General features: G+C 42.7%; 1 protein-coding gene across 1 annotated transcript in view; it reads left to right on the top strand.

Moving 5' to 3' along the window:
• PCSK4 (proprotein convertase subtilisin/kexin type 4) overlaps nt 1-19,459 on the top strand; it is a 31,651-nt gene extending 12,192 nt beyond the window's left edge. Inside the window, exons 2-15 of the mRNA XM_031948066.1 lie at nt 1,161-1,265; nt 4,025-4,120; nt 4,293-4,421; nt 5,638-5,714; nt 5,819-5,907; nt 8,015-8,187; nt 12,742-12,954; nt 13,089-13,189; nt 13,723-13,826; nt 13,929-14,046; nt 14,613-14,792; nt 17,936-18,060; nt 18,184-18,303; nt 18,624-19,459. Of these exons, the coding sequence (XP_031803926.1) occupies nt 1,161-1,265; nt 4,025-4,120; nt 4,293-4,421; nt 5,638-5,714; nt 5,819-5,907; nt 8,015-8,187; nt 12,742-12,954; nt 13,089-13,189; nt 13,723-13,826; nt 13,929-14,046; nt 14,613-14,792; nt 17,936-18,060; nt 18,184-18,303; nt 18,624-19,168 (2,175 nt within the window). The 3' untranslated portion in view covers nt 19,169-19,459. The remainder of the gene's footprint in view (nt 1-1,160; nt 1,266-4,024; nt 4,121-4,292; nt 4,422-5,637; nt 5,715-5,818; nt 5,908-8,014; nt 8,188-12,741; nt 12,955-13,088; nt 13,190-13,722; nt 13,827-13,928; nt 14,047-14,612; nt 14,793-17,935; nt 18,061-18,183; nt 18,304-18,623) is intronic.
• Nucleotides 19,460-26,350: the final 6,891 nt, after the last annotated feature.

Genomic DNA, 26,350 nt, shown 5'->3' with positions numbered 1-26,350 from the left:
GTGGGGAGGCAGATTTTAAAGGGTTTTATATGTAATTCTAAAGGCAATAGGGAGCTATTGACATTTATGGAGTAAGGGAGGGACAGAGTTGGACCTGATATGTTGAGATCATGATAGTTGTCCAGCAGAGTAGAGTTAGAACAGACTTGAGAGGCCATCTAGGTCAACCCCCTCATTTTACGGAGTAGAAACTGAGACAGAGGTTAAGTGATTTGCTTTTAGTAATCCTTCTCCCTCCTAAAAGCTTGAGTCAGCACCTGACTGTTCTTGGGTGAGTCCCCATCTGCACAAATGAGAGTTTGGACAAAGCCCCTTCTGGCTTTATAGAGACCCTGAAGCTGTAGGCTTCCATGAGACTTTTTTTCCTCCCAGCAGTTCACTTTTCCCAGAGAACTTTGCCTGGATCTCCTTTCTGCTCCCGACCCCTTGCCCTGTACCTCCTTTCATATTTACTTGTGTGCATGAGGTATCCCAGTTAATAAGAGGTAAGCTTCTTGAAGGCAAAGCCCACACCCCTTTTTATCTTTGTTCTCACAGTGCCTACCAAGGGCATTGAGCAGAGCACATAGTCAATGCTCATTGAACTAAACTATGTTTTATTTGAATTTAATATTTGAGTTTATTGAACTAAATGCACCATACATAGTGTAAACTGTACACACTGAAGTGGATATAAAGTGTACTTAAACATCTGTGTGCATTGTCTCCTCATTTCCTGCACTTAGATGCAGTTCCTCAGATCTGGAGGCTGCAGAAGGCCCCTCTATGCACTATCTTTCCAGACAGCATCATCCCTGTGAGCTCAGAAATAGATCATCCTCTGAGTCTCAGACAGTCTTGCCCAACTGTTCCTACTGCTTCCTTCCCCAATTTTCTCCTTTTCAGTTCAGTCACAGATAAATAACCAACCCGTCCCTCCTCCCCGGGGTCCCCACCATGTCCCAGGCAGTCAGCAGAGCTGGCTGCTGTGTGGCCAGGCAGAATACCACCTTCATGGGGAAAGAAACCAATGAAAGGGAATCCTAGGGAAGTTGGGTCCGGCTCCAGGAGGTGTGAAGTGATGGCATGCCAGGGGGTGGGCAGTGGGCTTCCTCTCACTAGTATGAGCTGTCCAGGGGACCTATTCAGCCTTATTTCCTTTGGCTTGGCCATCTCTGCAGGTCATCCAGGGCCAGCATTATTACCATTTCCAGCATCGGGGTGTGTCTTCGAGAGCCCTTAGCCAACACTGGGGCCACAGCCTGAGGCTGAAGAAAGACCCTAAGGTGAGTGGAGGGAGGGAAAGAAGAACCCCAGATTTGCTGACCTTGTCCATTATGCTTGCTTCCCTTCTCTGGGGTTGGGGGAGGATGAGTGAAAGGCTATTATTTATACTTTTAAAATCATATAAGCCCTCTGAGATTTTGAGGCAGTGGACCTGGGCAGCAACTTATCCATGATCAATAAGTACATAGGACTAGAATCATGGGACTGACATAGTTATCCAATCTGTTCTTCCAAGATCTGTAGCAATGGATAATGCCTTACTCCTTTTTTTAATTTTAATTTTTTTCTGGTTATACGTGTACATTCACATTTTAAAAAAATACATTTCCTTATGAATCATGTTGGGAGCAAAAAATCAGGACAAAAGGGAAAAAACATAAGATGAAGAAAAAAGGAAGAAAAAGAAAAAATAAGTGAAAATAGAATATGTTGATTTACATTTAACCTCCAGATTTTCCTCTCTGGATACAGATGGTGTTTTCCATCTAAAGTTTATTGGAGAACCATTTACTTCTTAAGGCCATTTATTCCACTTTGAACCAGCTCTCATTATTAGACAGTTTTTTGTTACGTTGAACTTAAATCTGCTTCCCTGAAACCAGTAGTGACCAGTACTTTGGAACTAGTTACATTTTCAGTAAGAGCATTTATATTTCAGGAATTCTCTAACACTGCCAGTCAGGGCCTGATTTATTGTTCTGTTGATTGTCTAGACTTGACATTATGGAAAAAATGTTAATAATGGAGATCAAACTTTTAAAATGTCTTGCATTTTCTGAGAGCCTGATTATTAAACATTTATCTAGCATACCACCTGACTGAAACCCATTCTTCCTTTTTTGGTCTTCTGGGACCAAGCAGAACAAATTTAATCCCTCTTATCCATCACAACCTTTCAAAGACTTCAAGTCAATTGTCATTTTCCCAAGATTTTCTGGATAAATGTCCTCAATTCCTTCACAGATTTGGTTTTGAAGCCCTTCTCCATTCTCATTCTTTCTTCCTCTGGAGCCCAGATCCCCAGCCTCCTGGTTCAGGAATTTTTTCTATTATATCAAGAATGTTATGAAAATTAATCCCAAGGATATTGTGTCTCGCTTACACAGAGTAAGGATGACACAGCCACAGTGAGAACCCAGGTTTCCTGCCAATTTGGGGCTCTTTCCAAGATAATAGCTAATTGTATGTAATCCTTTAAAATGTGTAAAGGACAATATATATATATATATATATATATGTGTGTGTGTGTGTGTGTGTGTGTGTGTGTGTGTGTGTATATGTGTGGATGTATTTTACATATGTATGTAACACACACATATAAATATAATGCACACACATATATTCTCATTTTATCCTCAAAATAATCCTGGAAAGTAGATACTACTATCATCCCCATTTTTCAGATGAAAAACCTAAGGTTGGGAGAAATTAAGTGATTTGAGTAGAGTCACACAGCTAGTAAATGTCAGAGGCTAGATTTGAACTCAGGACTTTGTGACTTCAAGTCTCACAATTTATCCACTGTGCTACCCACCTGACAAGTTTCCACCTTTCTGTACCCAAGACTCAGAGGGTATCCTTACATTGGCTCACGAGGTATGTGATCTCCATTTTCACTCCACCCTACCCCAACAGCTGTTTGTTGGCTCTTTAAAAAAAATTACAAGTTTAGTAACTGACAATGAAAACCTAAAAATATGAAAGCATTAAATGTTATGTAAATGCTAAAAGCATTTAACAAGGTAAGATGTAGTATGGAGTAACTGATAGAGAACTAGTCCTGGAGCCAGAAATAGGATTTTCAGAATTGAAGATGGATCACAACATAGTGTTTTCACCTTTTTTGGTTGTTGCTTGCTTGCTTTTCATTTTCTTGCTCTTTTTTTTTTTTCCTTTTTGGTCTGATTTTTCTTTTGCAACATGATAAATGTGGAAATGTGTATAGAATTGTACATGTTTAACATATATTGGATTACTCATCTAGAGGGAGAGGGAAAGGAAGGGGGGATTTGAAACACAAGGTTTTGCAAGGGTGAATGATGAAAACTGTCTTTGCATGTATCTTGAAAAGAAAAAGCTATTATTAAGAGAGAGAGAGAGAGAGGGAGAGAGAGAGAGAGAGAGAGAGAGAGAGAGAGAGAGAGAGAGCTGGGTTCAGGTTCTGCCTCAAACACTGACTGAGTGAGTCACTTGCTCTGGTCCAAGATCACCTGCACCTTTTCCCTATACTAATGAAACCAGTGTTTCAGTCCTTCCTTGATTGAACAAGGTCAACCCTTATATATTCTTAACAAGCAACAAATTCCTCCTTCCAGGTTTATCTGAGGTTTTGCTTCTGGTTTTTCTTTAAAACCAAACCAAAACAAAACAAAAAAATGCTTCCCCTGCTTTTTTCCTCCAAGGCTTGTATGTAGGCATTGGGGCAGACAGGTGACAGAATGGGTAGAGTAAGGATAACATTTGAAAACAAGAAGCGCTGGGTTCAAGGCAGGCACTTAGTAGCTATGTGACCCTGTCACTTAATTCTGTTTGCCTCAGTTTCCTCATCTGTAAAATGAATTTGAGAAGGAAATGACAAAGCACTCCAGTATCTTTGCAGAGAAAACCCCAAATGGGGTCCTGAAGAGTTGGACATGAGTGAAGGAACTGTACAACAGAATAGTAGATGGCAAATAATTAAAAAAAAAATGAGTGCTTGGAGAATTTCCCTGGTGGCTGATGTTTCTGAGCAGGGAAGACAGAAATGGTGTTCTTTCAGGTCCACTGGTTTGAGCAGCAAACACTGAAGCGCCGGGTAAAGAGAGATAATTTTGTGCTACCTAATGACCCCTGGTTCTCCAAACAGTGGTATATGGTAAGAAGGGTGGGGACTGGGCGGGGCGGGAACTCCAGAGTCCCTGGATAAGGAGTGATGGGGCCAGGTGAGGAGCAAGGCTTCCCCTAAGCCTCAGTCTCCACTGTTGGGAGTTTGGGGCCCCCAGGCTGGGGAAGTCCCCTGCAGGGACCTTCTGAGGCTCCCCTTCTAGAACAAGCAAGTCAAACCTGACCTGAACATCCTGGAGGCTTGGAAAAAAGGTTACACAGGCCAGGGGGTTGTGGTGTCTATCCTGGATGACGGCATAGAGAAGGACCACCCTGATCTGCAGGCTAACTTTGTGAGTGCAGGGACCTGGGAAGGCAGGAGGGCAGTGAGGGGAATGGGTTGGGAATCAGGGTGGGGGTGGAGTTGGGATTCTTAACACTCCTCCTAACCCCCCCCCCCAAAAAAAAAAGACCAGTTGGAAGGAAACCTTCACATGAAGCAAGAACTTAACAGAGGGAGGAATGGGACAGTAAAAACACAGAATGGAGAATCAGAATCTGAGTTGGAATTCAAGCTCTTTTGCTTACTGACAGTGTGATATTATGAAAGTCACTTCTCCCTGATGGCCTTAGTTTCTCTTAAGATAGAGCATTAAAACATATACTCCAATCAAACCAATCCATATGATATACATTCCACCCCTCATTGATTTTGTTTTTGTGTCACAACTCTTTCCCCTTCCCAACTCTCTCTCCTTCCTCACCCTCACATCCTAGAAAACTTCTCTCCTTCTCAGGCACAGAAACCCTTTAAAGCTCGTTTTGCTGTCAGTATTCCCTCAGATTCCCCAAATTACTTTGTACTTATTTATTGGGTATATGCTTTTTCTTCCCAGTGGAATGTACAAAGTCTGGAAACAGACCCTTTGAAAGCAGGGTCTGTTTCACTTTTGCATTTATTTAAGTTCTTTTCCTCAGTTACATATAAAACAATTTAACATTTGTTTTTAAAACTTTGAGTTCCAGATTCCCTCTCTTCATTCCTTCCTTCCCTGCATATGTAAAGTTATAGAAAACATTTTCATAAATCACTTTTGTCTTTGTAGCTTCAGCACCCAACACAGTGCCTGCCACAGAATTCACAATAAATAAATACTTGTGAAATGGAAGAGAATCCCATATAACTTTAAAGTCCCTTCCAGCCACAAATCCTGCAGTTCTATGATTTTAGTTTAAATCCTTTTTGCTTTTACTAGGTAGTTATGGGATCTTAGAGAAATCAATCCATACCTGGCCAAGAATTCTTTCATCATCCCCCAACAAAAGGTCATTTAGCCTTCACTTGAAGATCTCAACATCACACCGATGATCTCCCAAGGCTGACCATTTCACTTTGGGATGGTCCTTATTGTTGGGAATCAAATCCCAACTCTGTCTCTAACTAGCTGTGTGACCTTGGCAAGCCATTTAATGTTTATGGCTTCAATTTACTCATCTAAGTGGGGCTGGAGTGAACTAAATGTTTGTAAGTTTCCTTCCAACTGGAAGTGCTCTAATCCTTTGATCCAGGACCACTTGGCCAGTTATGACTTCAATGACAATGACCCTGACCCACAGCCGCGATACACTCCTATGGATGAGAATCGGTGAGTTCCTTGCTTGGAGGTTTTGGAGGAAAACACATGGGTCTTTCAGAGCTTCCACTCTGGGGAAAGAAGGAACTTCTCACTCTCTTCCTCCCTTTCCTCAGGCATGGGACCCGCTGTGCTGGAGAAGTGGCGGCTGTCGCCAACAACAGGGTCTGTGGAGCAGGCGTGGCCTACAAGGCCAAGATTGGAGGTAGGGACCCCGTGAGGGGGCACCTCGGAAGGCAGCCCCATGGGGTGGGCGCCCCTGCTTTGGAAGTGATTTCAAGCCAGAGGTTTGTTTCTGGTGGGGATCATATTCTTCCTCTAGAAGAAAGGTGCCGGCAATCATGCTCAAGTCCTGCTCTCTCTCATGAGGCCGGGTGCTGAGGCTCAGTGTCAGAGAGGGTTCTCCAGGTTCAGCCTGTGGGAATCACTGTCTGTGTAGTAGACTGGGCAAGTGGAGGTGTTTCTGAAAGCTAGTGATCAAGAGGATAAATGAAAGTCAGGGCCCTTAGAACACAGGAGGTCAGAGATGGGGGGGGGCCCTTAGAACACGGAATGTCAAAGTTAGGAGGAACTTTAGAATTCAGAATGTCAGAGCTGGGAAGTTGGTTCTTAAAATCCAGATTGTTGGAGACTCCTAAAGGTAACAGATCTAGGGAGGGGGGAATCACTTATCAGGGATGAAGTTTGAAGGGCCCTCTCAGAAGGCATCCAGTCCCACCCCTCTCTAAAGTAGCAATCCCATCCCCAACATTCTTGATGTAAAGACCAGTTCTTCAACCACTGCTGTTTTCTTGTGGCCCTTGGAGATCTTCTTCCTTACAATGTCCTCTCTTGCCCCTAGTTCTACTTCTGAGGCCCCCTAGAACAAGTCGTCTTTGTTTTCCCCAAATGACCATATTTTAGATATTTGGAGACACCATCATTTCCCATTTACCTCTCAGGATCTCAAAGCTGGAAGGTACTTGAGGTCACCTTGCCTAAACACAGCCCAAAGCATGAATCCTCACTGCAAAATCCTTGGTGGGTGATCACTCAGCTTCTGCTTAAAAGACCCCGATGATAAAGAGTTTCCTACCAATCAAGTTAGCAAATTCCATTGCTGGACAGTTCTGGCCATCAATGTTTTTCCTTTTCTGGAGCTGAAATCTCTCTCCTTAGGAGTTCCCATTGTTTATTCTTAATTCTCCCTTTTTTGGGGGCAAGAAGAATAGGTCTGACCTCTCTTCCTAACTGCTATATTATTGTCTCTCAAGTATACCCCTTTCTCTCCTCTACTTCCACCCTTCTAATGCCAGTCCTCATCAGCTCACACCTAGAATTGTGCAATAGTCTAGCTGCCTCAAGCCTCTCCCCACCCCCATCCATCCTCCATTCAGCCACCATTGTGATCTTTCCACAGCACAGGAATCACTGCATGACTTTATGCAAGTTAATTAACCCCTGGACCTCCTATTCCTTATTTGTAAAGGGAGGAAGGGGGCTTGACTAAATGCTCTCTGAAGTTCTGTAATATTCCAGTTAGCTTTCTGGAGGTCTCTGGACCAGCCTTTGTTTCAGCAGAGTAATCACCATGAGAATAGCCAGGTGTTAAAGTCCAAATTCTTTGTTATCTCCTTTACAGTGTTGTCTCCCTGCCTGGGGCCCGGGCCAGCTTTCTGGAGGCCCTTCAGACTGGTCTTGGTCTCAGTGGAGAAATGAAGGAGGACAGGCCAGCCATCACGATGTTGGGGGATGGAGTGAATGTCTCTCTCCCAGTCCTTGTTGGCTCTTTTATACTCTATTATAATTACATTATTATAGGTGTCAATCTTGTAGAACTATATTAAGTACTAAGTACATGTACTGAATTAGAGAGCTATTAATCACCATGATAAACTAGATAACCATTGTCTCATCAATTCCACCGAGTTAACACCTTGTTGTAAGAATTTCTCCAGAGTTCTGGCCCATTATAAAGTTCCTTCTAACTCTGATGTTCTAGGCTCTGAACCTTCTCCCAGCTGGAGGATTTAAGATTTGAAGGCATTTCTAGATCATATAGTCTATGATTCTGGGCCTCTCCTAGCTCTGATGTTCTAGGTCAGTGGTTCTCCAAGGATACACCAGGAGACGCCTGAGTTGTAGGTAGATGGGCCCCAAATTGTTCTAGAGGCTCTTACAGGTTATTGGGGAAGTTATGTAGTACTATAGGAATGTGAATCTTGGAATATAGATCCAGGCCAGGGGTGGGGATTGAGAAAGCCTTGTGAAGTGGGTAAAAGCCCCAGCCCCAGTCCCTCACTCCACCCTTACTTCTCTACCCTCATCCCCAGGTGTGAGGATGCTGGATGGCTCCATTACCGACATTGTAGAGGCCCAGTCCTTGAGCCTTCAGCCCCAACACATCCACATCTATAGTGCCAGCTGGGGTCCTGAGGATGATGGGCGCACAGTGGATGGGCCAGGGGTGCTGACTCAAGAGGCCTTCTCCCAGGGGGTCAACACTGTGAGTGCAAGCTATGAGGCTGGGCCCTAGGATTCTTTTCTATCTCCACATACACCCAAGGCAAAACCTTTGATTTGTAGTTCAGAGCCTATCCTAATTTATAGCTAAACCTAGACTCAGAGAAAAGGTCAGATTCAATTCAACAAACATTTACTCAAAATTTACAAGCTGCAAGGTACAAGTAGTGGGAGATGATGCTAATGCTCTCTTTTTTAAAACTAACTACATTTTTGTTGATATTTTTTATTTTTACATCTCCTAAATGTTTTCCTGTATTTTTTTTCTCTCTCTCTCCTCCCATTCAAAGAGCCATCCTTTATAAGAATTCTTTTTTTAAAGAAAAAAAAATTTTTTTCTCACAATTTTTGGTCCAATTTTTTTTGTACAATGTGACAAATATGAAAATATATTTAAAAGAATTATACATTTTATAGTATTTTATTTTTCCAAATACATAAAAAAATTTTCAACATTCAAGTTTTTCTCTCTTCTTTCTTCCCTCCTCCCCAAGACAGCAATCTGATATAGGTTAAACATGTACAATTCTTCTAAACATACTTCCATATACATCACTCTGAGCAAGAAGAATCAGATTAAAAGTGAAAAAAACAAGAAAAAGAAAAAACAAACAAGCAAACAACAACAAAAATTGAAAATACTATGCTTTGATATACATTCAGTCTCCAAAGTTTGCTCTCTGGATGCGGATGGCACTTTTGATCACAAGTCTATTTGAATTGACTTAAATCACCTCACTGTTGAAAAGAGCCAAGTCCATCATAGTTGATCATCACAATCATTTTTCGCTATATACGATGTTCTCTTGGTTTTGCTCACTTCATTCAGCATCAGTTCATGTAAGTCATTCCAGGCTTTTCTGAAATCAGTCTGCTCATCATTTCTTACAGAACAATAATATAATTGCACAAACTACAAATAAAGTCAGATCTAAACAATCGGAAAAATATCAAGCGCTCTTGGATAGGTCAAGTGAATATAATAAAGATGACAATAGTACCTAACTAATCTATTTATTTAGTGCTATACCAATCAAATCAAACTCCCAAGAAACTATTTTACTGACCTAGAAATAATAACAAAATTCATCTGGAAGAATAAAAGAATTTCAAGGGGAACTAATGAAAATAAATCAAGTGAAGGTGGCCTAGCTGTATCAGCGAGGTATTATAAAACAGTGGTCATCAAAACCATTTAGTACTGGCTAAGAATTAGAGCTAAGAAATAAACCTAATAGGTTAGGTTCGCAGAACAAAATTGTCAATGACTATAGCAATAGTCTATTGCTATTGTTTGACAATAGCTATAGTGTTTGACAAACCCAAAGACCCCAGCTTTTGGGATAAGGATTCACTATTTGACAAAAACTGCTGGGAAAATTGGAAACCAGAATGGTAGAAACTAGGCATTGATTCACACATAACACCATATACCAAGATAAGGTCAAATGGATTCATGACTTAGACACAAAGAATGATATTATAAACAAATCAAGAACATAGGATAGTTTACTTCTCAGATCTGTGGAGGAGGAAGGAATTTGTGACCAAAGAAGAACTAGAGATCATTATTGATCATAAAATAGATAATTTTGATTATATTAAGTTAAAAAGTTTTTGTACAAACAAAACTAATGCAGATAAGATTAGAAGGGAAGCAGTAAACTGAGAAAACATGTTTACATTCAAAGATTCTGATAAAGGCCTTATTTCTAAAATATATAGAGAATTGACTCAACTTTATAAGAATTCAAGCCATTCTCCAATTGATAAATTGTCAAAGGATATGAACAGACCATTTTCAGATGAAGAAATTGAAACTAGTTATATGAAAAGGTGCTCCAAATCACTATTGGTCAGAGAAATGCAAATTAAGACAACTCTGAGATACCAATACATACCTCTCAGATTGGCTAAGATGACAGGAAAAAATATTGGAGGGGATGTGGGAAAATTGGAATACTAATACATTGTTGGTGGAGTTGTGAATGGATCCAACCATTCTGGAGAGCAATTTGGAACTATGCCCCAAAAGTTATCAAACTGTGCATACCCTTTGACCCAGCAGTATTTCTACTGGGCTTATATCCCAAAGAGATCTTAAAGGAGGGAAAGGGACCCACATGTGCAAAAAATGTTTGTGGCAGCCCTGTTTGTAGTGACTAGAAATTGAGTGGATGCCCATCAACTGGAGAATGGCTGAATAAGTTATGGAATATGAATGTTATGGGATATAACTGTTCTATAAGAAATGATAAGCAGGATGATTTCAGAGAGGCCTGGAGAGACATACATGATCTGATGCTAAGTGAGCAGAACCAGGAAATCATTATACATAGCAATAAGAAGATTATATGATGGTCAATTGTGGTGTTCTCTTCTTTTTTTAATGGCATTCTTGGCTCCAGTTGTATCTGGTCTTCATCATAGTCCTGGTGAGGGAGGTAGTTCAAATATTGACATAGGATAAGATATCCTGGATTTCCATCCTGAGGGTCTGAACCTGAATCCTGACTCCACCAATTTGCCATTTATCAGACCTAAGGCAAGTTACTTAAATTTTGTTTGCCTTAATCCTCTAGAGAAGAAAATAGCAACCACTCCAGTATCTTTGTAAAGGATACCCCATGGTCTCTTGATGGAAAGTTTGCCCCTATATATAACCTATGTTAAATTGCTTACTCCTTCAGAGAATGGGGCTAGGGGAGAAGGGGAAAAAATTTGAAACAACATTTTAAAACAAATATTAAAAATTATTTTTACATGCAGTGGGGAAAATTAATATAAAATACTTCAAAGAAAAGTAAAGAAGAAAACTCTAAGGACAGCATTGATGTTCATGGACCATAGAGTCACTAAATTGGACATGACTGAACAATAATGCTAGGAATGTAAAGACAAGAATGGAACAATCCCTTTCCTCAAGTAGCTTACCTGGGATAGCATTAAGGGGTTACAACATCTACACAAGGAGAGAAATATAAAGTATAGACAGGGTACTATCAAGGAGGAGAAAGAATCAGTAAGTCCTGAGAGATCAGGACTAAGGACAGCTCCCTGGGGCTTTGGGAGCAAAGAGGTTTCATACTACTGGGAAGATCTCTCCATGTAGCCCTCTTTCTTGACTACCTTTCTGAGTCTTTGCTCTCCTGGCAAAGAGTCCCTTCAGCAGTATCAATGATGCTCAGTTCTTAAATCTTCCCAAATCAATAGATTAATTAATAAATAATAGGTCATAAATAATTAAGTAATAAATCCTCCCCAATTAGTTGTAAATGAGGATGTTGACCCTGAGCAGTTGAGGCCTGGAAACCCTCAAAATCCTTGAAGACAACAATCAAAAGTGAATGTTGCAGGGACAGCTAGATGGCACAGTGGATAAAGCATCAGCCTTGCAGTCAAGAGGACTGGAGTTCAAATCCAGCCTCAGACACTTAAGACTTCCTAGTTGTGTGACTCTGGGCAAATCACTTGACCCCAATTGCTCCACAAAAAAAGGGGGGGGGAAGGGGATTATGAAGAACAAGCCTGACTAGAAAGAAGAGATATGAGAAGACACTCCCATCCCACCCCTTTGCAGGAGTCAGAGTAGTCAACAAGCATTGTACACTGTATATATTAAAACTTTTTCAGTATGTCTATCAGTTGTGCTGATTTTTTCATCTTTTTTTTTAATTAAAAAGTAACTATTTTAACAAAATAACTATGTTACATGGGATGGCTCTTGAGTAAGAATATGGGAAGGAATAGTGGAGGAAATTACTTTTTTTTTTTTTTAAGCACATCAATTTAACTTTTTTTTTTTTTTTTTTTTTTTGGTGCTAAGGCAGTTGGGGCTAAGTGACTTGCCCAGGGTCACCCAGCTAGGAAGTATTAAGTGTCTGGGGTCAAATTTGAACTCAGGTCCTCCTGACTTCAGGGCTGGTGCTCTATCCACTGCTCTATCTACTGCCCCAATTAAACATTTTAAAATAAATTTTAAAAAAAGAATTCTTGACCTAATCAAAACCCTTTATTTTACAGTTGGGGAGTGAAATGATTCCCCCAAATTCATAGAGATCATAGGATCATATTTAGCTAGTAAATATCTGAGGCTGCATTTGAACTCAGGTCCTCCAGACTCCAGGGCCAGTGCTCTGTGCCCCATGGCACCACTCAGTTGCCCTCTGTAGGATCACATTTCCAGCTGACAAGGTCCTTAAGAGATCTAGGACCCATTCATTCTACAGGAAACTGAGGCCCACAGAGAAGACACAGAGCTCCCAGAGCCAGGATTTGGAGCCCCCCCTCCTCTCAGCGATTCCTTATCCCCACCCATCCCCACCTCCTTGGAGTCTGACCACCTGGTTTCTGACACCTCAGGGGGGTGCCTTTAAGCAAATTTCCCCCCTCTGGGTCTCATTTTCCCGGTTTGCAAGAGGAGGGTGCTGAGCTAGACTTGTAAGGTCCCCTCCAGCTCACAAGCCTTTCCTCCCCTTCCCCCTCTCCGCCCCCCTCCCGTAAGCCTCTGACTCCACAGTGCCCCCCTTGTTCGCAGGGTCGAAGCAATCTGGGCACGCTGTTTGTCTGGGCCTCGGGCAACGGTGGCCTTCACTTTGACAACTGTAACTGTGACGGTTACACCAACAGCATCCACACGCTGTCTGTGGGCAGCACCACCCAGCACGGCCTGGTGCCCTGGTACAGCGAGGCTTGCGCCTCCACCCTCACCACCACCTTCAGCAGCGGCCTCACCAACGACGGGCAGATTGTGAGTGTCGCCCCCCCCCCATCCCGCCCTGCTCCCTCCTGTCCCTCCCCCTCCTACTCCCCCCCATGCTCCCCGGCCTGCTCCCGCCTGGGGAACTTCCCTCCCCACCCCCACCTCCAAACGCCTTTCCCCAGGTGACCACAGACCTGCACCACAAGTGCACAGATAAGCACACGGGGACATCAGCTTCTGCGCCACTGGCCGCCGGCATGATCGCGCTTGCCCTGGAAGCCAAGTAGGTGAATCCGGGCTGGGTCTGGACTTCTTCTCCCCCGCCTCTGTCCCCAAAGGGCCCTCCCCCCATCCCTTACATCCTACCCTCCTTCACACACCTGAGGGAAAGGGGGCAGGTGGCATCGTTCCTGAAGGTACTACCCCTTCATGGGTCCCTCATCTGTGAAGTGGAAAGAGTGGGCCAAATGATGTTTAAAGTCCCTTTTACCACTGACATTCTGTATGGTTCCAACCCTGATATTCTATGTTTTAAAATTCCTCCTAATTCTGACATGTGTTCTAAGGGCCCTCCCAGCTCTGACATCCTGGGTTCTAAGGTCCTTCCAGCCCTGACATTCCCTGTTCTAAGGGCCCCCCCAGCTCTGACATTGTGGGTTCTAAGGGCCCTCTCAGCCCTGACATCCATGTTCTGAGGCTCTCCCGCCTATGACAATTCCTCCAGTTTGGCTCTATCTTCTGTTCTTGTCTCCCTTCAGATCCTGAGTTTTTTCCCTTCCCCTTCTCCCACCTCTGACCCTGTCCTCTCATCCACAGCCCATTCCTTACCTGGCGGGACATGCAACATCTAGTAGTGAGGGCTTCCAAGCCAGCCCAACTGCAGGCCGAGGACTGGGCCACCAATGGAGTGGGACGCAAAGGTGAGGTGTGTGGGGAGGGGAGGGATTCACCTTTACCCCTGGAGGGTCTGCCCTGGACTCCAGAACAAAGAAACAGATCACCCCTCACCTGTCTCCCCACAGTAAGCCACCACTATGGCTATGGGTTGCTGAATGGTGGGCTTTTGGTGGACTTGGCCAAGAAATGGACTATGACTCGACCCCAACTGAAATGTTCTATCAAGATCATCAACACACCCATGTGAGGGCCCCCTCCCTTTCTGCATCTCCCCTCCTCAACATGTACCCCCAGGCGCTGGGATTCATTAAATCACTCTTTAGAGCTGGAAGGGGGCCAGTCCTCATGTTATAGAAGAAGAAACTAAAGCCTTAGAAAAGGCAGGGGTTTATTCAAGCACATATGGCTAGGAAAGAGCAGGTTTGGAACTCAGTCAGTGTACCCCAGATAAAAAACATAGATCCTTAGAGTATCAATATTCCATATTCTGGGGGCTCTGATAGTTGTCTTAATATCCCTCCCAGCCTTGGCATCCTATATTCTAAAGGCCTTCCCAGCCCTGACATCCTGGGTTCTAAGGATCCTGTTCTAGGGGCTCTCCCAGCTCTGACATTCTGTGTTCTAAGAACCCTCCCAGTTCTGACTTCCTGCACCTAACTTTGACATCCTCTAAGTTCCCTCCCTGCCTACCTAGGACCCAGTCACTTTCCTGCGTTCTCCCCTGCTCCTGACCCTACCCCAGGGTGAAGAGGGTCTCAGTTACTCCATGTGACTCCTGCATTCTCATCCCCAACCCCATCCCTGGGCAGCTCTATCAAGTCAAGGATGCATGTGAGCCGAAACGTGTCAGCCTGCGGAGGGGAAGATCCTCACATCCGCTCACTGGAGCATGTCCAGGTACAGCTGTCCCTCACCTACAGTCGCCGAGGGGACTTGGAGATAACACTCACCAGCCCCATGGGCACACATTCCACACTAGTGGCAGTCAGGTGAGTTCATCCTGTTTAATTTTATTTCTTGTTCATAGTCCTTGAGCAAGGGAATTGAGACCCAATAATCAGTAGGACAGAGGTCCTGCCCTCCAGGAGCTGATTCTTTAACCAAAATTAAAAGGGATTAGGACAAGATCAAATGCAACACTGACAAAGGGAAGATGAGATCAGTCCTTTGAAAAGGCAGAGGGTCTAGAAAGTGACTAATCAACTTTTTAAAGAGATAATGTACAGCAAATGAGAGGAAGGACAAATAACTGATGAGTTCAACTCACTTGGCCCAAGCCAACTATGTCCTTGGCAGGGAACTGAAGGAACTGCCAGATTTGATAGCTCAGCCACTCCCAGGGACCTTTGAAAGATTATGGAGAATTATGGAGAATGAAAAAATTATGGAGAGGTTCCCAAGGATTAGAGAAAGGCAATTGTTCTGATTTTTAAAAAGAAGAAGGAGAAGAAGATCTTTTGCAAACAAAAGACCACCATGATTGGCTTAATTCTGGCAGGATTTTAGACCATATTTTCTAAGAGTAAAGGGCAGCTTCGGTTAAAGCCTGTCTCTTAATCACCCTGGCTTTGTGAACCTGGCAGGTCACACAACCCTTCAGGAGCCTAGGTAATAACCCTCTCTGTCTAAACTGTAGAAGAGCTGCTGATCTGCATTGATAAAAAGCTGTTCCTCACTTGAAGTTCCCCAAACCTATGACATTATAGGTCTGGGTCAAAAATTGTTAAGTGAACGAGCATATGGAGAACAAAGCACTGATCGCCAAAAGCCAACTTGGCTTCCTCAGGGTCAGGAGGTACTGAGCTAACCTTATTTTCCATTTTGTTAGCGCTCCTAGACTGCGAAGTGAGAGGAGATACTGTAGATATCATGTAGATTTTAGCAAACATTTGACAGTCTCGTGCTATTCTTGTGGACAAAGTAGAGAGCTGTGGACTAAACAGTTACATTAGTGACTGACTCCACATTTGGATAGATTCGGGCTTGGATGAGTGAATGGCTACTGTGTAATTGTTACTGAAGATAGGCCATCTTAGAAAGAGATTTCTAGGGGAATGCCACAGGGATCTATGCATGACTCAGGGCTGTTTAATGTTGTTTAAAAACATATTATGACTTGGATAAGTCTTAGCTGGCATATTACCAAGATTGCCAGTGGTGTACAAAGCTTAAAAGAGATAATTAATACACTGAAAGGGAAGGTCAGGAGTACAAAACAAAACAAACAAAACATCTCGACAGGCAAAAATATTGAGCTGAATCTTAACATGAAATCTAATAGATATAAATGGAAGGTCAAATCTTTGGATTCAAAAAATCAATTTCACAAAGCACGAGATGGGAGAAAGTATGATTAGACAGAAATTCATCTGAAAAAAGATCTGGTTTTAGTGAACTGCAAACTCAGTGTTAAATCAATAATGTGATTTGGAGAGAGCAAATGGGATCTTTAACTGAATGGAGAAGAATAGCAAGCAGGAATAAGGAGATATGATAGATTCTGACCACAGCATGTTGCCCTGAACTGACCAAATCTGGAGGGCCACATTCAGTTTTGATCTCCTTTGTGTGAGTTCTTTAAGCAAAAGTTGGATGATCAGTCAATAAGCATTTATTAAATGCCTAGTGGGTACTTTTGGAAATGCAAAGACAAAAACAATGAAAAGAGAGAATATAAGGAACTTAAATTCTACCGAGGGATGTAACATAATCATCAATCTCAATCTAGCTAGAATTTCTTGAGCAATTTACGTTTTGTAAAATGCTTTACAGAAGTTAAGCTCCTCATAACCTTGAGGAGATAAGTGTATACATACGTTAAATACAAACATAAACTAAGTTAAAAATGAGGCAATTTCAAGGTGGGGGGTGAGGCAGTTGGGGCCGTGGGTGGGTGGGGGTGGAAGAAGGGGTCAGGAACAGCTTCCTGCAGATGGGAGCCCAGGGGATGAGCTCTGAAGGGCATTAGACATTGAGAGGAGAAGGGAATGCATCCCAGGCACAAGGGGACATCCTGAAGCAAAGGATGGAGAGAGGAGATGGAATATCACACACAAGGAGCAGCAGGCAAGTCTGGTTAAGATGTAGACTGGCGTGCAACAAAGGGAGGCACATGACACAAATCTGGGGCCACATGAGAAGGACTTAAGTGCCAACATGAGCAGTTGAGACTTTATCCTAGGGAAACTACTGGAGATTTTTCAGCAGGCAGTGATGGGGTTAGAATTATGCTTCAGGAAGATAATTCTGGTAATTGTATGGAGAATGAAGTGGAAGGAAAACTGAGGCTGAGATATTCAATAACTTTGCCCGAGGTCCCTTAGCAAGCAAATGTCTGAGGCAGTGTGAACTTCACTCTTCCTGACCTCCAAGTCAGCGCCCTTAGCCACAAGACCACAAATTGGCTTTCAACTCTGCGATCTTGTGATTCTGTGGCACAGGTAACACACCTTGAAGGAAGGGAGACCCTTCGGAGGTGGAGGGAATGGAGAAGGATGGATCTGGTGGAGTTTGGCCAGATTGTAAGGTAGAGAAAAGGAAGGAGATGAGATCGGGCAGGTTGGAGGCAGGTGGGGAAGGGCCTTGAATGATAGGATCAGGCATTCATGCTTTATCTATCTGGCAGCAGGAAGGAACTAACAGGATTTTTTGCATGTTTGGGCTTTTGGATTGTTTTTTTTTGAAACAAGTGACAGGATCAGTAAAAATTGTGCATTAGGACAGTTCTTCAGGCAGCCGCGGAGATGGGGAGATTCTAGAGGTGGTTCTAATTGTTCTCTCCCATTAGTCTTAAAATAGCTGAGGCAAGATGATGAGGGCCTGACTGCAGCTTAGAATTTCCCTGAACCTTCACTTCTCCCCAAACGGTCCAGACCTCTTCCTGCTATGAATAGCTTGCATTTAGTGACTTAAGGTTGGCAAAGGGCTTTACAAGTGATGAAATAGCTTTACAATAACCCAGGAAGAGAGGTGCTATTATTGTCTCCATTTTACAGATGAGCAAACTGAGGCAGGCAGGGGTTAATTAAGTGACTTCTCCAGCTCATGGTCACACAGCTAACGCGTGTCTGGGGCCACATTTGAATTCTAGAGCCAAAGCTCTCCCCACAGCAGCCCATTCTCCTTCCTCCAGGCCCTTCGACACCAGCAGCCGGGGTTATAAGAACTGGATCTTCATGTCCACACACTTCTGGGATGAGAAGCCTCAGGGTGTGTGGACGCTGACCCTGGAGAACAAAGGCTATTTCTATAACTTTGGTGAGAACCTGGGGAAGGCAGGGAGGGGGGTCAGGCCCTCTCTGGATTCTGCACCAGGGGCTGGGCTGCCCCAGTGCTCTGGGCCAAGGCGGTCATCCGGGTTGCCTTCTTCCCACTTCCCAGGGACCCTGCAGAGCTACACGCTGATTCTGTATGGCACTGAGGAGGACACGCTGGCCCGGACGCTGGGCACACCGGTGACCAGTGAATGCTTGCAACAAGATGCCATGGGGCTGTGCCAAGGTGACTAGGCTCTGGCCCCTGCTCCACCCCTGACCAGGGGGCACAGGAATCATTGTGCCCGGGGTGGGGGGGACATGGAGTCAGAAGACCTGGCATATCACTTAAATCTTTCCATGAGTCATTTTTTGTAAAATGGGGGGAATCTTGCTGGGCTTTGGGGTCCCTTCAGCTCTAAATGTGCAATCCAATGATTCTCTGAGTCAGCCTCCCCGAATAATGCGGCAAACATTATTGGGTCCCTCCGACCCATCCTGGGTCTGCCCCGATCACCCTGGCCTGGCGTGTCCAGTTTCATTGTCCGTGTCCCGCTTTCCCTCCAGAGTGTACCAGCCCCTACTACATCTTGGGTCGCCTCTGCCTGTCCTACTGCCCGCCCCGATATTTCAACCAGACTCGCCAGGGCCCAACCCCTGAAATTGGGCATCCGGCCTCCAAGGTGAGGATCTGTGCCAGCTGTCACCCTTCCTGCTACACCTGCCAAGGCCATTCGGCCCATGCCTGCACAGCTTGCCCTCCCCACCACGCCCTGGACAAGGAGACCCATTCGTGCTCCCCCCTGCCAGCCGCCTCCTTCCACTCACTGTCGCTGGCCCAGCTCGCCAGCACTTTGCCCCCGGCCCAGCCAGAGCAGCTGAAGAAGAAGATGGTGGTGATCATAGTCATGGTCTGCGGGACTCCCCTTTTCTTCTGCACTGTCTACTTCAGCTACTACCTGTTGTGGAGGAGCCTGGACAGCCGCCACTGCCACTGCTGCCAAGCCGGGGCTGACTCCGGGCCCGCCCCAGTTTACCTGCCCTCCTGGACCACCAGCCCAGGCGCGGCTGCATCCTCAGACCTCGACACCGACAGCTCCTCCCCTGGCTAGCCCTCCCGGTTGCTCTGGAGCCAGAACACAGCATCTGGGATGGAGAGGCTGGGTCCTCCGCCTGTGATTCCCCGTGCCCTCATATCTGGAGTTCCTGGGCTGATGAACCTTCCTGCCTGGGCTCCAGGAGTTCCCCTGCCATTTGGGAGCCAAAGTGGGATTGTCCTTGGCTTGTGTTCTCCTTCTCTGGCCTGGGGGAGGAGAAGGGAGGGGAATTCACAGGAATTTGGGCACCTGGGGCCCAATTTGAGGGCCGAGAGCTGGCTTCCATATTTGCTAATAAAAGTTAACACAAAGCTTGTCTTCTTTCTTCCTACTGAGGGGAACAGTGACTGGATGAGGTTGGGGTGGAGTTGTTATGGGTCTATAGATGAAGGCTTCAAGGACCTAAATGGAAAAAAAATACAGACTAGCAGCCAGCAGTACTTCTGACTGTTCCTCTGGAACGTCGGTGTTGGATTTGGAGAGGTAATATCTATATCTTGAATACTTTTAGAGTTACAAAAAAAAAAAGAGAAAAATTATTCAGAAAAATTAACCCACATAATGGAGAGGGAAAGCAGGAAAATTGACAGCATATGCAGTGCCTACCACTTCCCAAATCTTACAAAGAAGCAAAGGAGGCTTTGTTTCTCATCTCTCTCTTTTGGGGCAAGCTTCACCAATAGAACTTCAAAGCATTTAGTTTTGTCTTTTATTTTTTTCATTTGCACTGGGATAATCACTGGGCATATTTTCTTGGCTCTGCATTAGCTCCTATAAATCTTCCAAGCTTCTTTGTATACATCATTCATTATTTATTACAGCACACTAATATTCAAATTCATACTTAAATTTAAGAGAAATTTAAAAACTTAAATTATCTATTTTGATTATTTTAAATTGAAATTTTCTTGTATAAAACCCATTCAACTAAGAAGAGAAGGAATGTGAAAAATTGGAAAATTTTCCTAGACAAGTTCTCAGGACATTTTGGGTTGGAATATTGCTGTGACATAGGAAATGAGCAGATTGGTTTAAAAAACATAGAAAGACCTGAATTTATGAAGGAAGGTGCTATCCCCTTTCAAACAAATATAAGTTGAAATTAGCATAGTATGTCATATAAATGTGAATACATATGTTCTTTTTTATTATAGTTTTTTTAAAAAAATATGCATGGATAATTTTTCAACATTGATCCTTGCAAAAACTTTTATTCCAACTTTTCCCCTCCTTCCCTCCACCCCCTCCCCTAGATGGCAGGTAGTCCCATACATGTTAAATATGTTAAAGTATATGTTAAATATATGTATACAGTCATCTTGCTGCACAAGAAAAATCAGATTTAGAAGGTAAAAATAATCTGAGAAGGAAAACAAGAATGCAAGCAAACAATAACAAAGAGTGCAAATGCTATGTTGTGGTCCATACTCATTTCCCCGTGTTGTTTTGCTGGGTGGGTTCTGTTCATTAATGATCAATTGAAACTGATTTGGTTCATCTCATTGCTGAAGATGGCCAGGTTCATCAGAACTGATCATTATATAGTATTGTTGTTGAAGTATATAATAATCTTCTGGTTCTGCTCATTTTACTCAGCATCAGTTCATGTAAGTCTCTCCAGGCCTCTCTGAAATCCTCCTGCTGGTCATTTCTTACACAACAATAATATTCCATAACATTCATATACCACAATTTACTCATCCATTCTCCAAATGATGGGCACCCATTCAATTTCCAGTTCACCTTCAAGTATGAGGATATGAAGCCCCCTTTCCCCTTTCACAGAGTAAGAGGAGGTATCAAATAGCACAGCCCACAAAAGCTCTAAGAATAGTTGGACTGGGCAGATGGGAACAGCAAGATCAGCCCCTTCTCTGGGGTCTCTGTCAACTCCTCTTAATTTATAAGCTTCGCAGTTTTCTTGAAACTATCAGTATATGCAAGTCATTAGCCATGAGAAGTGAGCTTGTTTATTATATAGGAATTATTTTTAATGATTGGTCTTTGCACCAGGATGAGTTTCAACTCAAGAAGGAAAAAACACATAAAAGATGTTAAATAAAATCTCCTATGTATGTGTGTCCTGGTAAATGTTTATTGCTAATTTCAACTTGATGAAAGTAAAAATAATGTATCTAGCCCTAAGCTGTGATTAATAGAATTTGCCATTTGAGATAAAATCTCTTGGGATTGTAACTGATATTCTTTTGAGTTTTCAATTTGAATATGATTTTCTGATGTTTTGTTAAATCAGTAATCCATCATTTGAGAGAATGCTATAAGTTAATCAGAAAAGTGTCATTTTGAATTGTCACTGGCTGGGCAAGAGCTGGAAGGACAACCTTGGTCTCTGCTCAGGGTCGGATTTTTCTGACTCACTTTCCCAGTTGTGTTCTTTTTCAACAAAAATGTTTCCTACCTGATCATTCCTGTGTGGCTATGAGATGGAATTGGTGCTCCATGATTGGTTGTCAACTGTGACTATAACCTATTCAAACAGAGCTAAGGATGTTTTATTCTTCCATGTATGTGCTCTCAGGCTGAAGCCTCGAGGATGCTTTCATAATCATGCCCCTACTTTTTCCTTTTATAGTAAGTTTCTATAATCAAAGCAAGTAGTCAGTAGAAGCTCTGAATCCAATACAAGTATATAAGATCTTGCTGTTTTCAATCTGAAAATATGCAGTCATTATATTCTAAATAATTAGGTAAATGAGTATTTGGCCTAGTCATCTGCTTGTTACTAGATATCTATCTGTATGAAATAAGGTTCTTAAATATTTTGAAATGATGTAAGAATATTTGGCTATTGATACACTGTCTATGGAACCTGTTATTCTATTGATTGTTGAAATTAAATCCGAAACACTTTCAGTATGATTTAGAGAAGAGAATTTTAATGCAATCAGTTTTCTTAGAGGGATGTAATTTATTGGGCTATTTTGGATTACATCAATGAAAAAGTCAATTTTGTTCAAATTAATTATTATTGTGGAAATAAATCTGTTTGTACTGTGTGTCCTATGGTATAAACATGTTTTCTTATAAATGCCTTATTTGACATATGTACTATTCAGAAATTGAGTATTTTTGCAAATTTTTTCATCTAGGGGAAGAAAGCCTTTACCTGCAAGGGTATTGTTACTCATGTTTCCATGCCAACTGTTATTCAACTTTTTTGTGAACTTTGTCTCTTCTAGGCAGCAAACCATGTACTTCCAACAACTTGTTCAACCTGAATTTCACCTTCTACCTGATTCTGAGATGCAGCTCCCCCGAAGGTGCTGCTGCCACTATTTCACATCCTCTCCTCCGTCTGGCCCACTAGGCAGGGTCAGCTTTGTAACCCTTCTCAGCCTGAAGTAACTCTAGATGAGATCTTCATCCTTTTGCCCCCCCAAGAATTTAGGTGCCAACTGTTTGGTGGGGGGGAGTAATGTGGTACACCCCTTGGGAAAAATGTAGCTGTAACCTTAAGGCCACCTGGCCTTGGGAAGCGTGTTTCTTCTCTTAGGCTACTTTGCCCCAGTTTACTCTCCCTGAGCAGGTTGCTGAGCCCGCAGATATTGCTGGCTGTCAGATAACAGCCTCCTGGTCAGTGATAACAGGGTTTATGAGACTAATGAGCAATAGTAATGAGATGCTTAAAGTTGAAGCAAGAACAGAATAAAATTGGGTGTCTGCCACTTGACCTAGTATCATTTCAGATACTCCAAGGTCTGCCCAGAGAACGGTGGGTACTGAACCTGTGCACAAAGTTAGAACCAGACCACTCCTCAACTCCACCTCTAAGCCATAAAATTAGCATATCATGACATGAAGGACCTGTCTCTCTAAGTTTTCCCTATACATTTATCTTCTCACTCCTGGTTCTTTGCTAACTTTTTGGAACTTAACCTGCTTTCATTGGCATTTCAAATATAATAAACTTTGCCCCTTGACTTGAAGATGGGTCAGAGCCTACAAATTCTTTTGAGATACCTTGCCGACACTGGTCTGAAACCCAACATTTTTGGGGTCTCCCATGAACCCCAACATTACTGTGTATGATGTTCTCCTGCTTCTGCTCATATTGTTTTATTCATGTAAGTCTTCCCAGATTTTTCTGAGAATATCTTGCTCACCATTTCTTCTCCCCCTAGTTATGTGGAAAGGCAATTTTTAATATTTAAAAAAATGTTGAGTTCCACATTTTTTCTCTTCTACCCTCCCTTAGATAGTAAGCAATTTGACATAGGTTATACATGTTCAATTCTGCAAAACATATTAGTATCTTAGTTATGTTGTAAAAGAAGACACAGATCCAAAGGGGGAAAAACATGAACAAAATCTAGAAAGTGAAAAATACTATGTTTTGATCTGCATTCAGACTTGATCAGTTCATGGGGAATTGTCTTGGATCACTGTATTGCTAAGAATAGCTAAGTCATTCACAATTAATCATGATATGGTATTGCCATTATTATATACAATGTTTTCCTGGTTAAAAGTTCTGCTCAACTGACTTTGTTTAGTTCATAAAAGTCTTTCCAGGTTTTTCTAAGAGCTGCCTGCTCTTAGAAAGGAGAAAAATTGTACCCAACAGAAGATTGTAAGATGATCAACTGTGATGTGATTCAAAACAAACCCCACAGATTTGAGATGGGAAATGCCATTGGCAGCCAGAAAGAGAACTTTGTGGATGTGGATTGAAGCATAGTGTTTTCACATTTTTTGTGTGTTTGCTCTTTCTTTCTCGTGGGTTTTTTTAACCTTTTGGTCTGATTTTTTTTCTTGTACAACATGGCAAATATAGAAATATGATTAAAAGAATTACATGTTTAATTTATATCAGATTGCTTGTTGTCTTGAAGGCAAGAGGTAAGGAAGAGAGGGAGAAAAAATTTGGAACAAAAAAGTCTAATAAAAATGAATGTTGAAAGGTGCAATTAGGTGGCGCAATGAGTAGAGGACCAGCCTTGAAGTCAGGAGGATCTGAGTTCAAATTTGGCCTCAAACACTTAACACTTCCTGGCTGTGTGACTCTGGGCAAGTCACTTAAACCCAACTGCCTCAGCAAATAATAATAATAATAATAATATGAATGTTGAACACTATCTTTGCATGTATTTGAAAAAATAAAAAACTACTGAGAAAACAAAATCAGTCTACTCATCATTTCTTATAGCACAGTAATATTCCCATCACAGCCACATACAACTTTTTTAGGCTTTTCTCCTATTGGGTATCCCCTTGATCCCCCAATTCTTTCTTATCACAAAAAAACCTGCTATATATTTCATTGATGATTAGTAAGTGAATAGTAAGAGAACCTTTAAAAATAAAAAGATGAGGCTATCTTAGTGACCTACAAGCTCAAATGTGATGATTTTAGTATATCACTAGCCAAAAAGACCGTGGCTTTAGGCTACATTGAAAAGGGCTCTAGCATCCATAATGAGGTAAGGCAGTGATAATCCTTGCTCTTGTCAGAGTTCCCAAGGATTTTGTTCAGTTCTGGATACCACATTTAAGAACATTCAGAGAAGGATAATCAGGATGATGAAGGGTATGGGGACCATGCTTTATAATGGATGGACAAAGGATCTGGGGGTATTTAGTCATGAGAGACTAAGACGTGGACTAGGAGGTGAGATGGAACATGGTGGCTGTTCATGTATTTGGATGGGCTGTCATGCTAAAGTTCTGACTGGTCTCAGGGGAGGAGACAAAATTGAAAACAGCAATAAGTTTCCCAGAGGCAGATTTAGGCTTGGTGTAAAGAAAAATGGAATTAGAGATATACCCAGGTGGAATGGACTGCCTTACAAGGAAATGAGTTCCCCATCTCTAGAACTCTTTCATCAGACTTGGAAGATTACTTGTAGGATGAAATTTCTATACAGAGTTAGTTGGAACCACATAACCTCACTGAGATTTCTCTTACATCTGAGATTCTGTCATTCTCTGATCTTGGGTCAGTTTCCTCATCTGCAAAATCAAGCTGATAATCCCTGCAGGATAACCTGTTTTACTCTGAAGATCAAATGAGACAAGCTAAGTAAAGTATTCTGGAAATCCTAAAGTGCTACGTGCATGGAAGTTCTTGTCACTATTACTGTTACTTCTCTAGTCAGTGAAGGCTCTGACCAGCTTCATCCCAATTCCCATTTTCACAGAGGACTCTCCAGTTCCAAGTTCTTAGCAACATATCCCCATTGGGGTTTCTGCGGTCCGTGGGTGATTGTTGCGAGTGATTCTCTTAGGCTATTGAGTCCCCACTGAAATAATTTATCAATTAAGGTTACCAGTTAAGAATCAGCTAATCAGTTAAGTCAGCCAGTCAAGTAGATTTTTTGAAATTTACGTAGTAAAACACCCCTCCAAAACATTGTGACACATTCTCCCACGAGTATAGGAGAAAGGAGGCTCAATTTTAGAGAACTCTTGTTGCAAAAGGATAACTTCAAATTTAACACCAGGACACTCCTCTGGATTTCACTATGTTCTTGTAATGTCTTTATCCTGCAGAATTATATCAGCCCTAGAACTCACTCCTCTGTATTTCCATTAGATTGTCTTTTGTACTTAGCACTTCCTAAATGTTCAAAGCTTCTAATTACCTAACTGCCTTCTACTTCTCTCGTCCCCCTGGGCTATCATTTGTTGGGCTCCAGTTCTCTCTCTCCAGGAGGAGCCAGAAAGGTAGCTCTGGAAAGGTTAGGAGTCAATACAGTTAAATCCAAAAGGCCTCCAGGTTAGGGTTAACAGAGAGAACACCCTCTCAGGCACTTGAAAAAGGGACAGGTAATACTGTGTCCCCATATTCCCTTTCTAGAACTCCCCTCGCTTTTGGAATGAGTTTGAAGGGTTGTGATGTGAAGAATTGGACCTGATCTGTTTAGGCTAAGAGGGCAGAACCAGGTGCAATGGGCAGAAGCTGCCACTGACGTTTGATGTCAAGAAAAACCATGTAGCCTTTCTAGATTTCCCAAAGGACAGGCCCCCTTCAAAGGTGGTGGGCTCTTCTTTGGAGACCTGTGAGTAGACGCTGACTGACCACTCTCATGTTTGGGTGAGGATTGCTTTAGTCTATCAGCTGGACTAGCTAGCTGCACTCAAATTCTGTGATTGTTAGAGAGACCTCAGACCTTAGGATCCAATGCCTTATTTTGGGGTTAGAAGGGCCGGGAAAGACAGAAATGTTAAGGTCCTAGC

The sequence above is a fragment of the Sarcophilus harrisii genome, chromosome 1 (assembly GCF_902635505.1).
Source record: "Sarcophilus harrisii chromosome 1, mSarHar1.11, whole genome shotgun sequence".
NCBI classification, from domain to species: Eukaryota; Metazoa; Chordata; class Mammalia; order Dasyuromorphia; family Dasyuridae; genus Sarcophilus; species Sarcophilus harrisii.
This window is presented reverse-complemented; position numbering and strand designations above follow the sequence as displayed.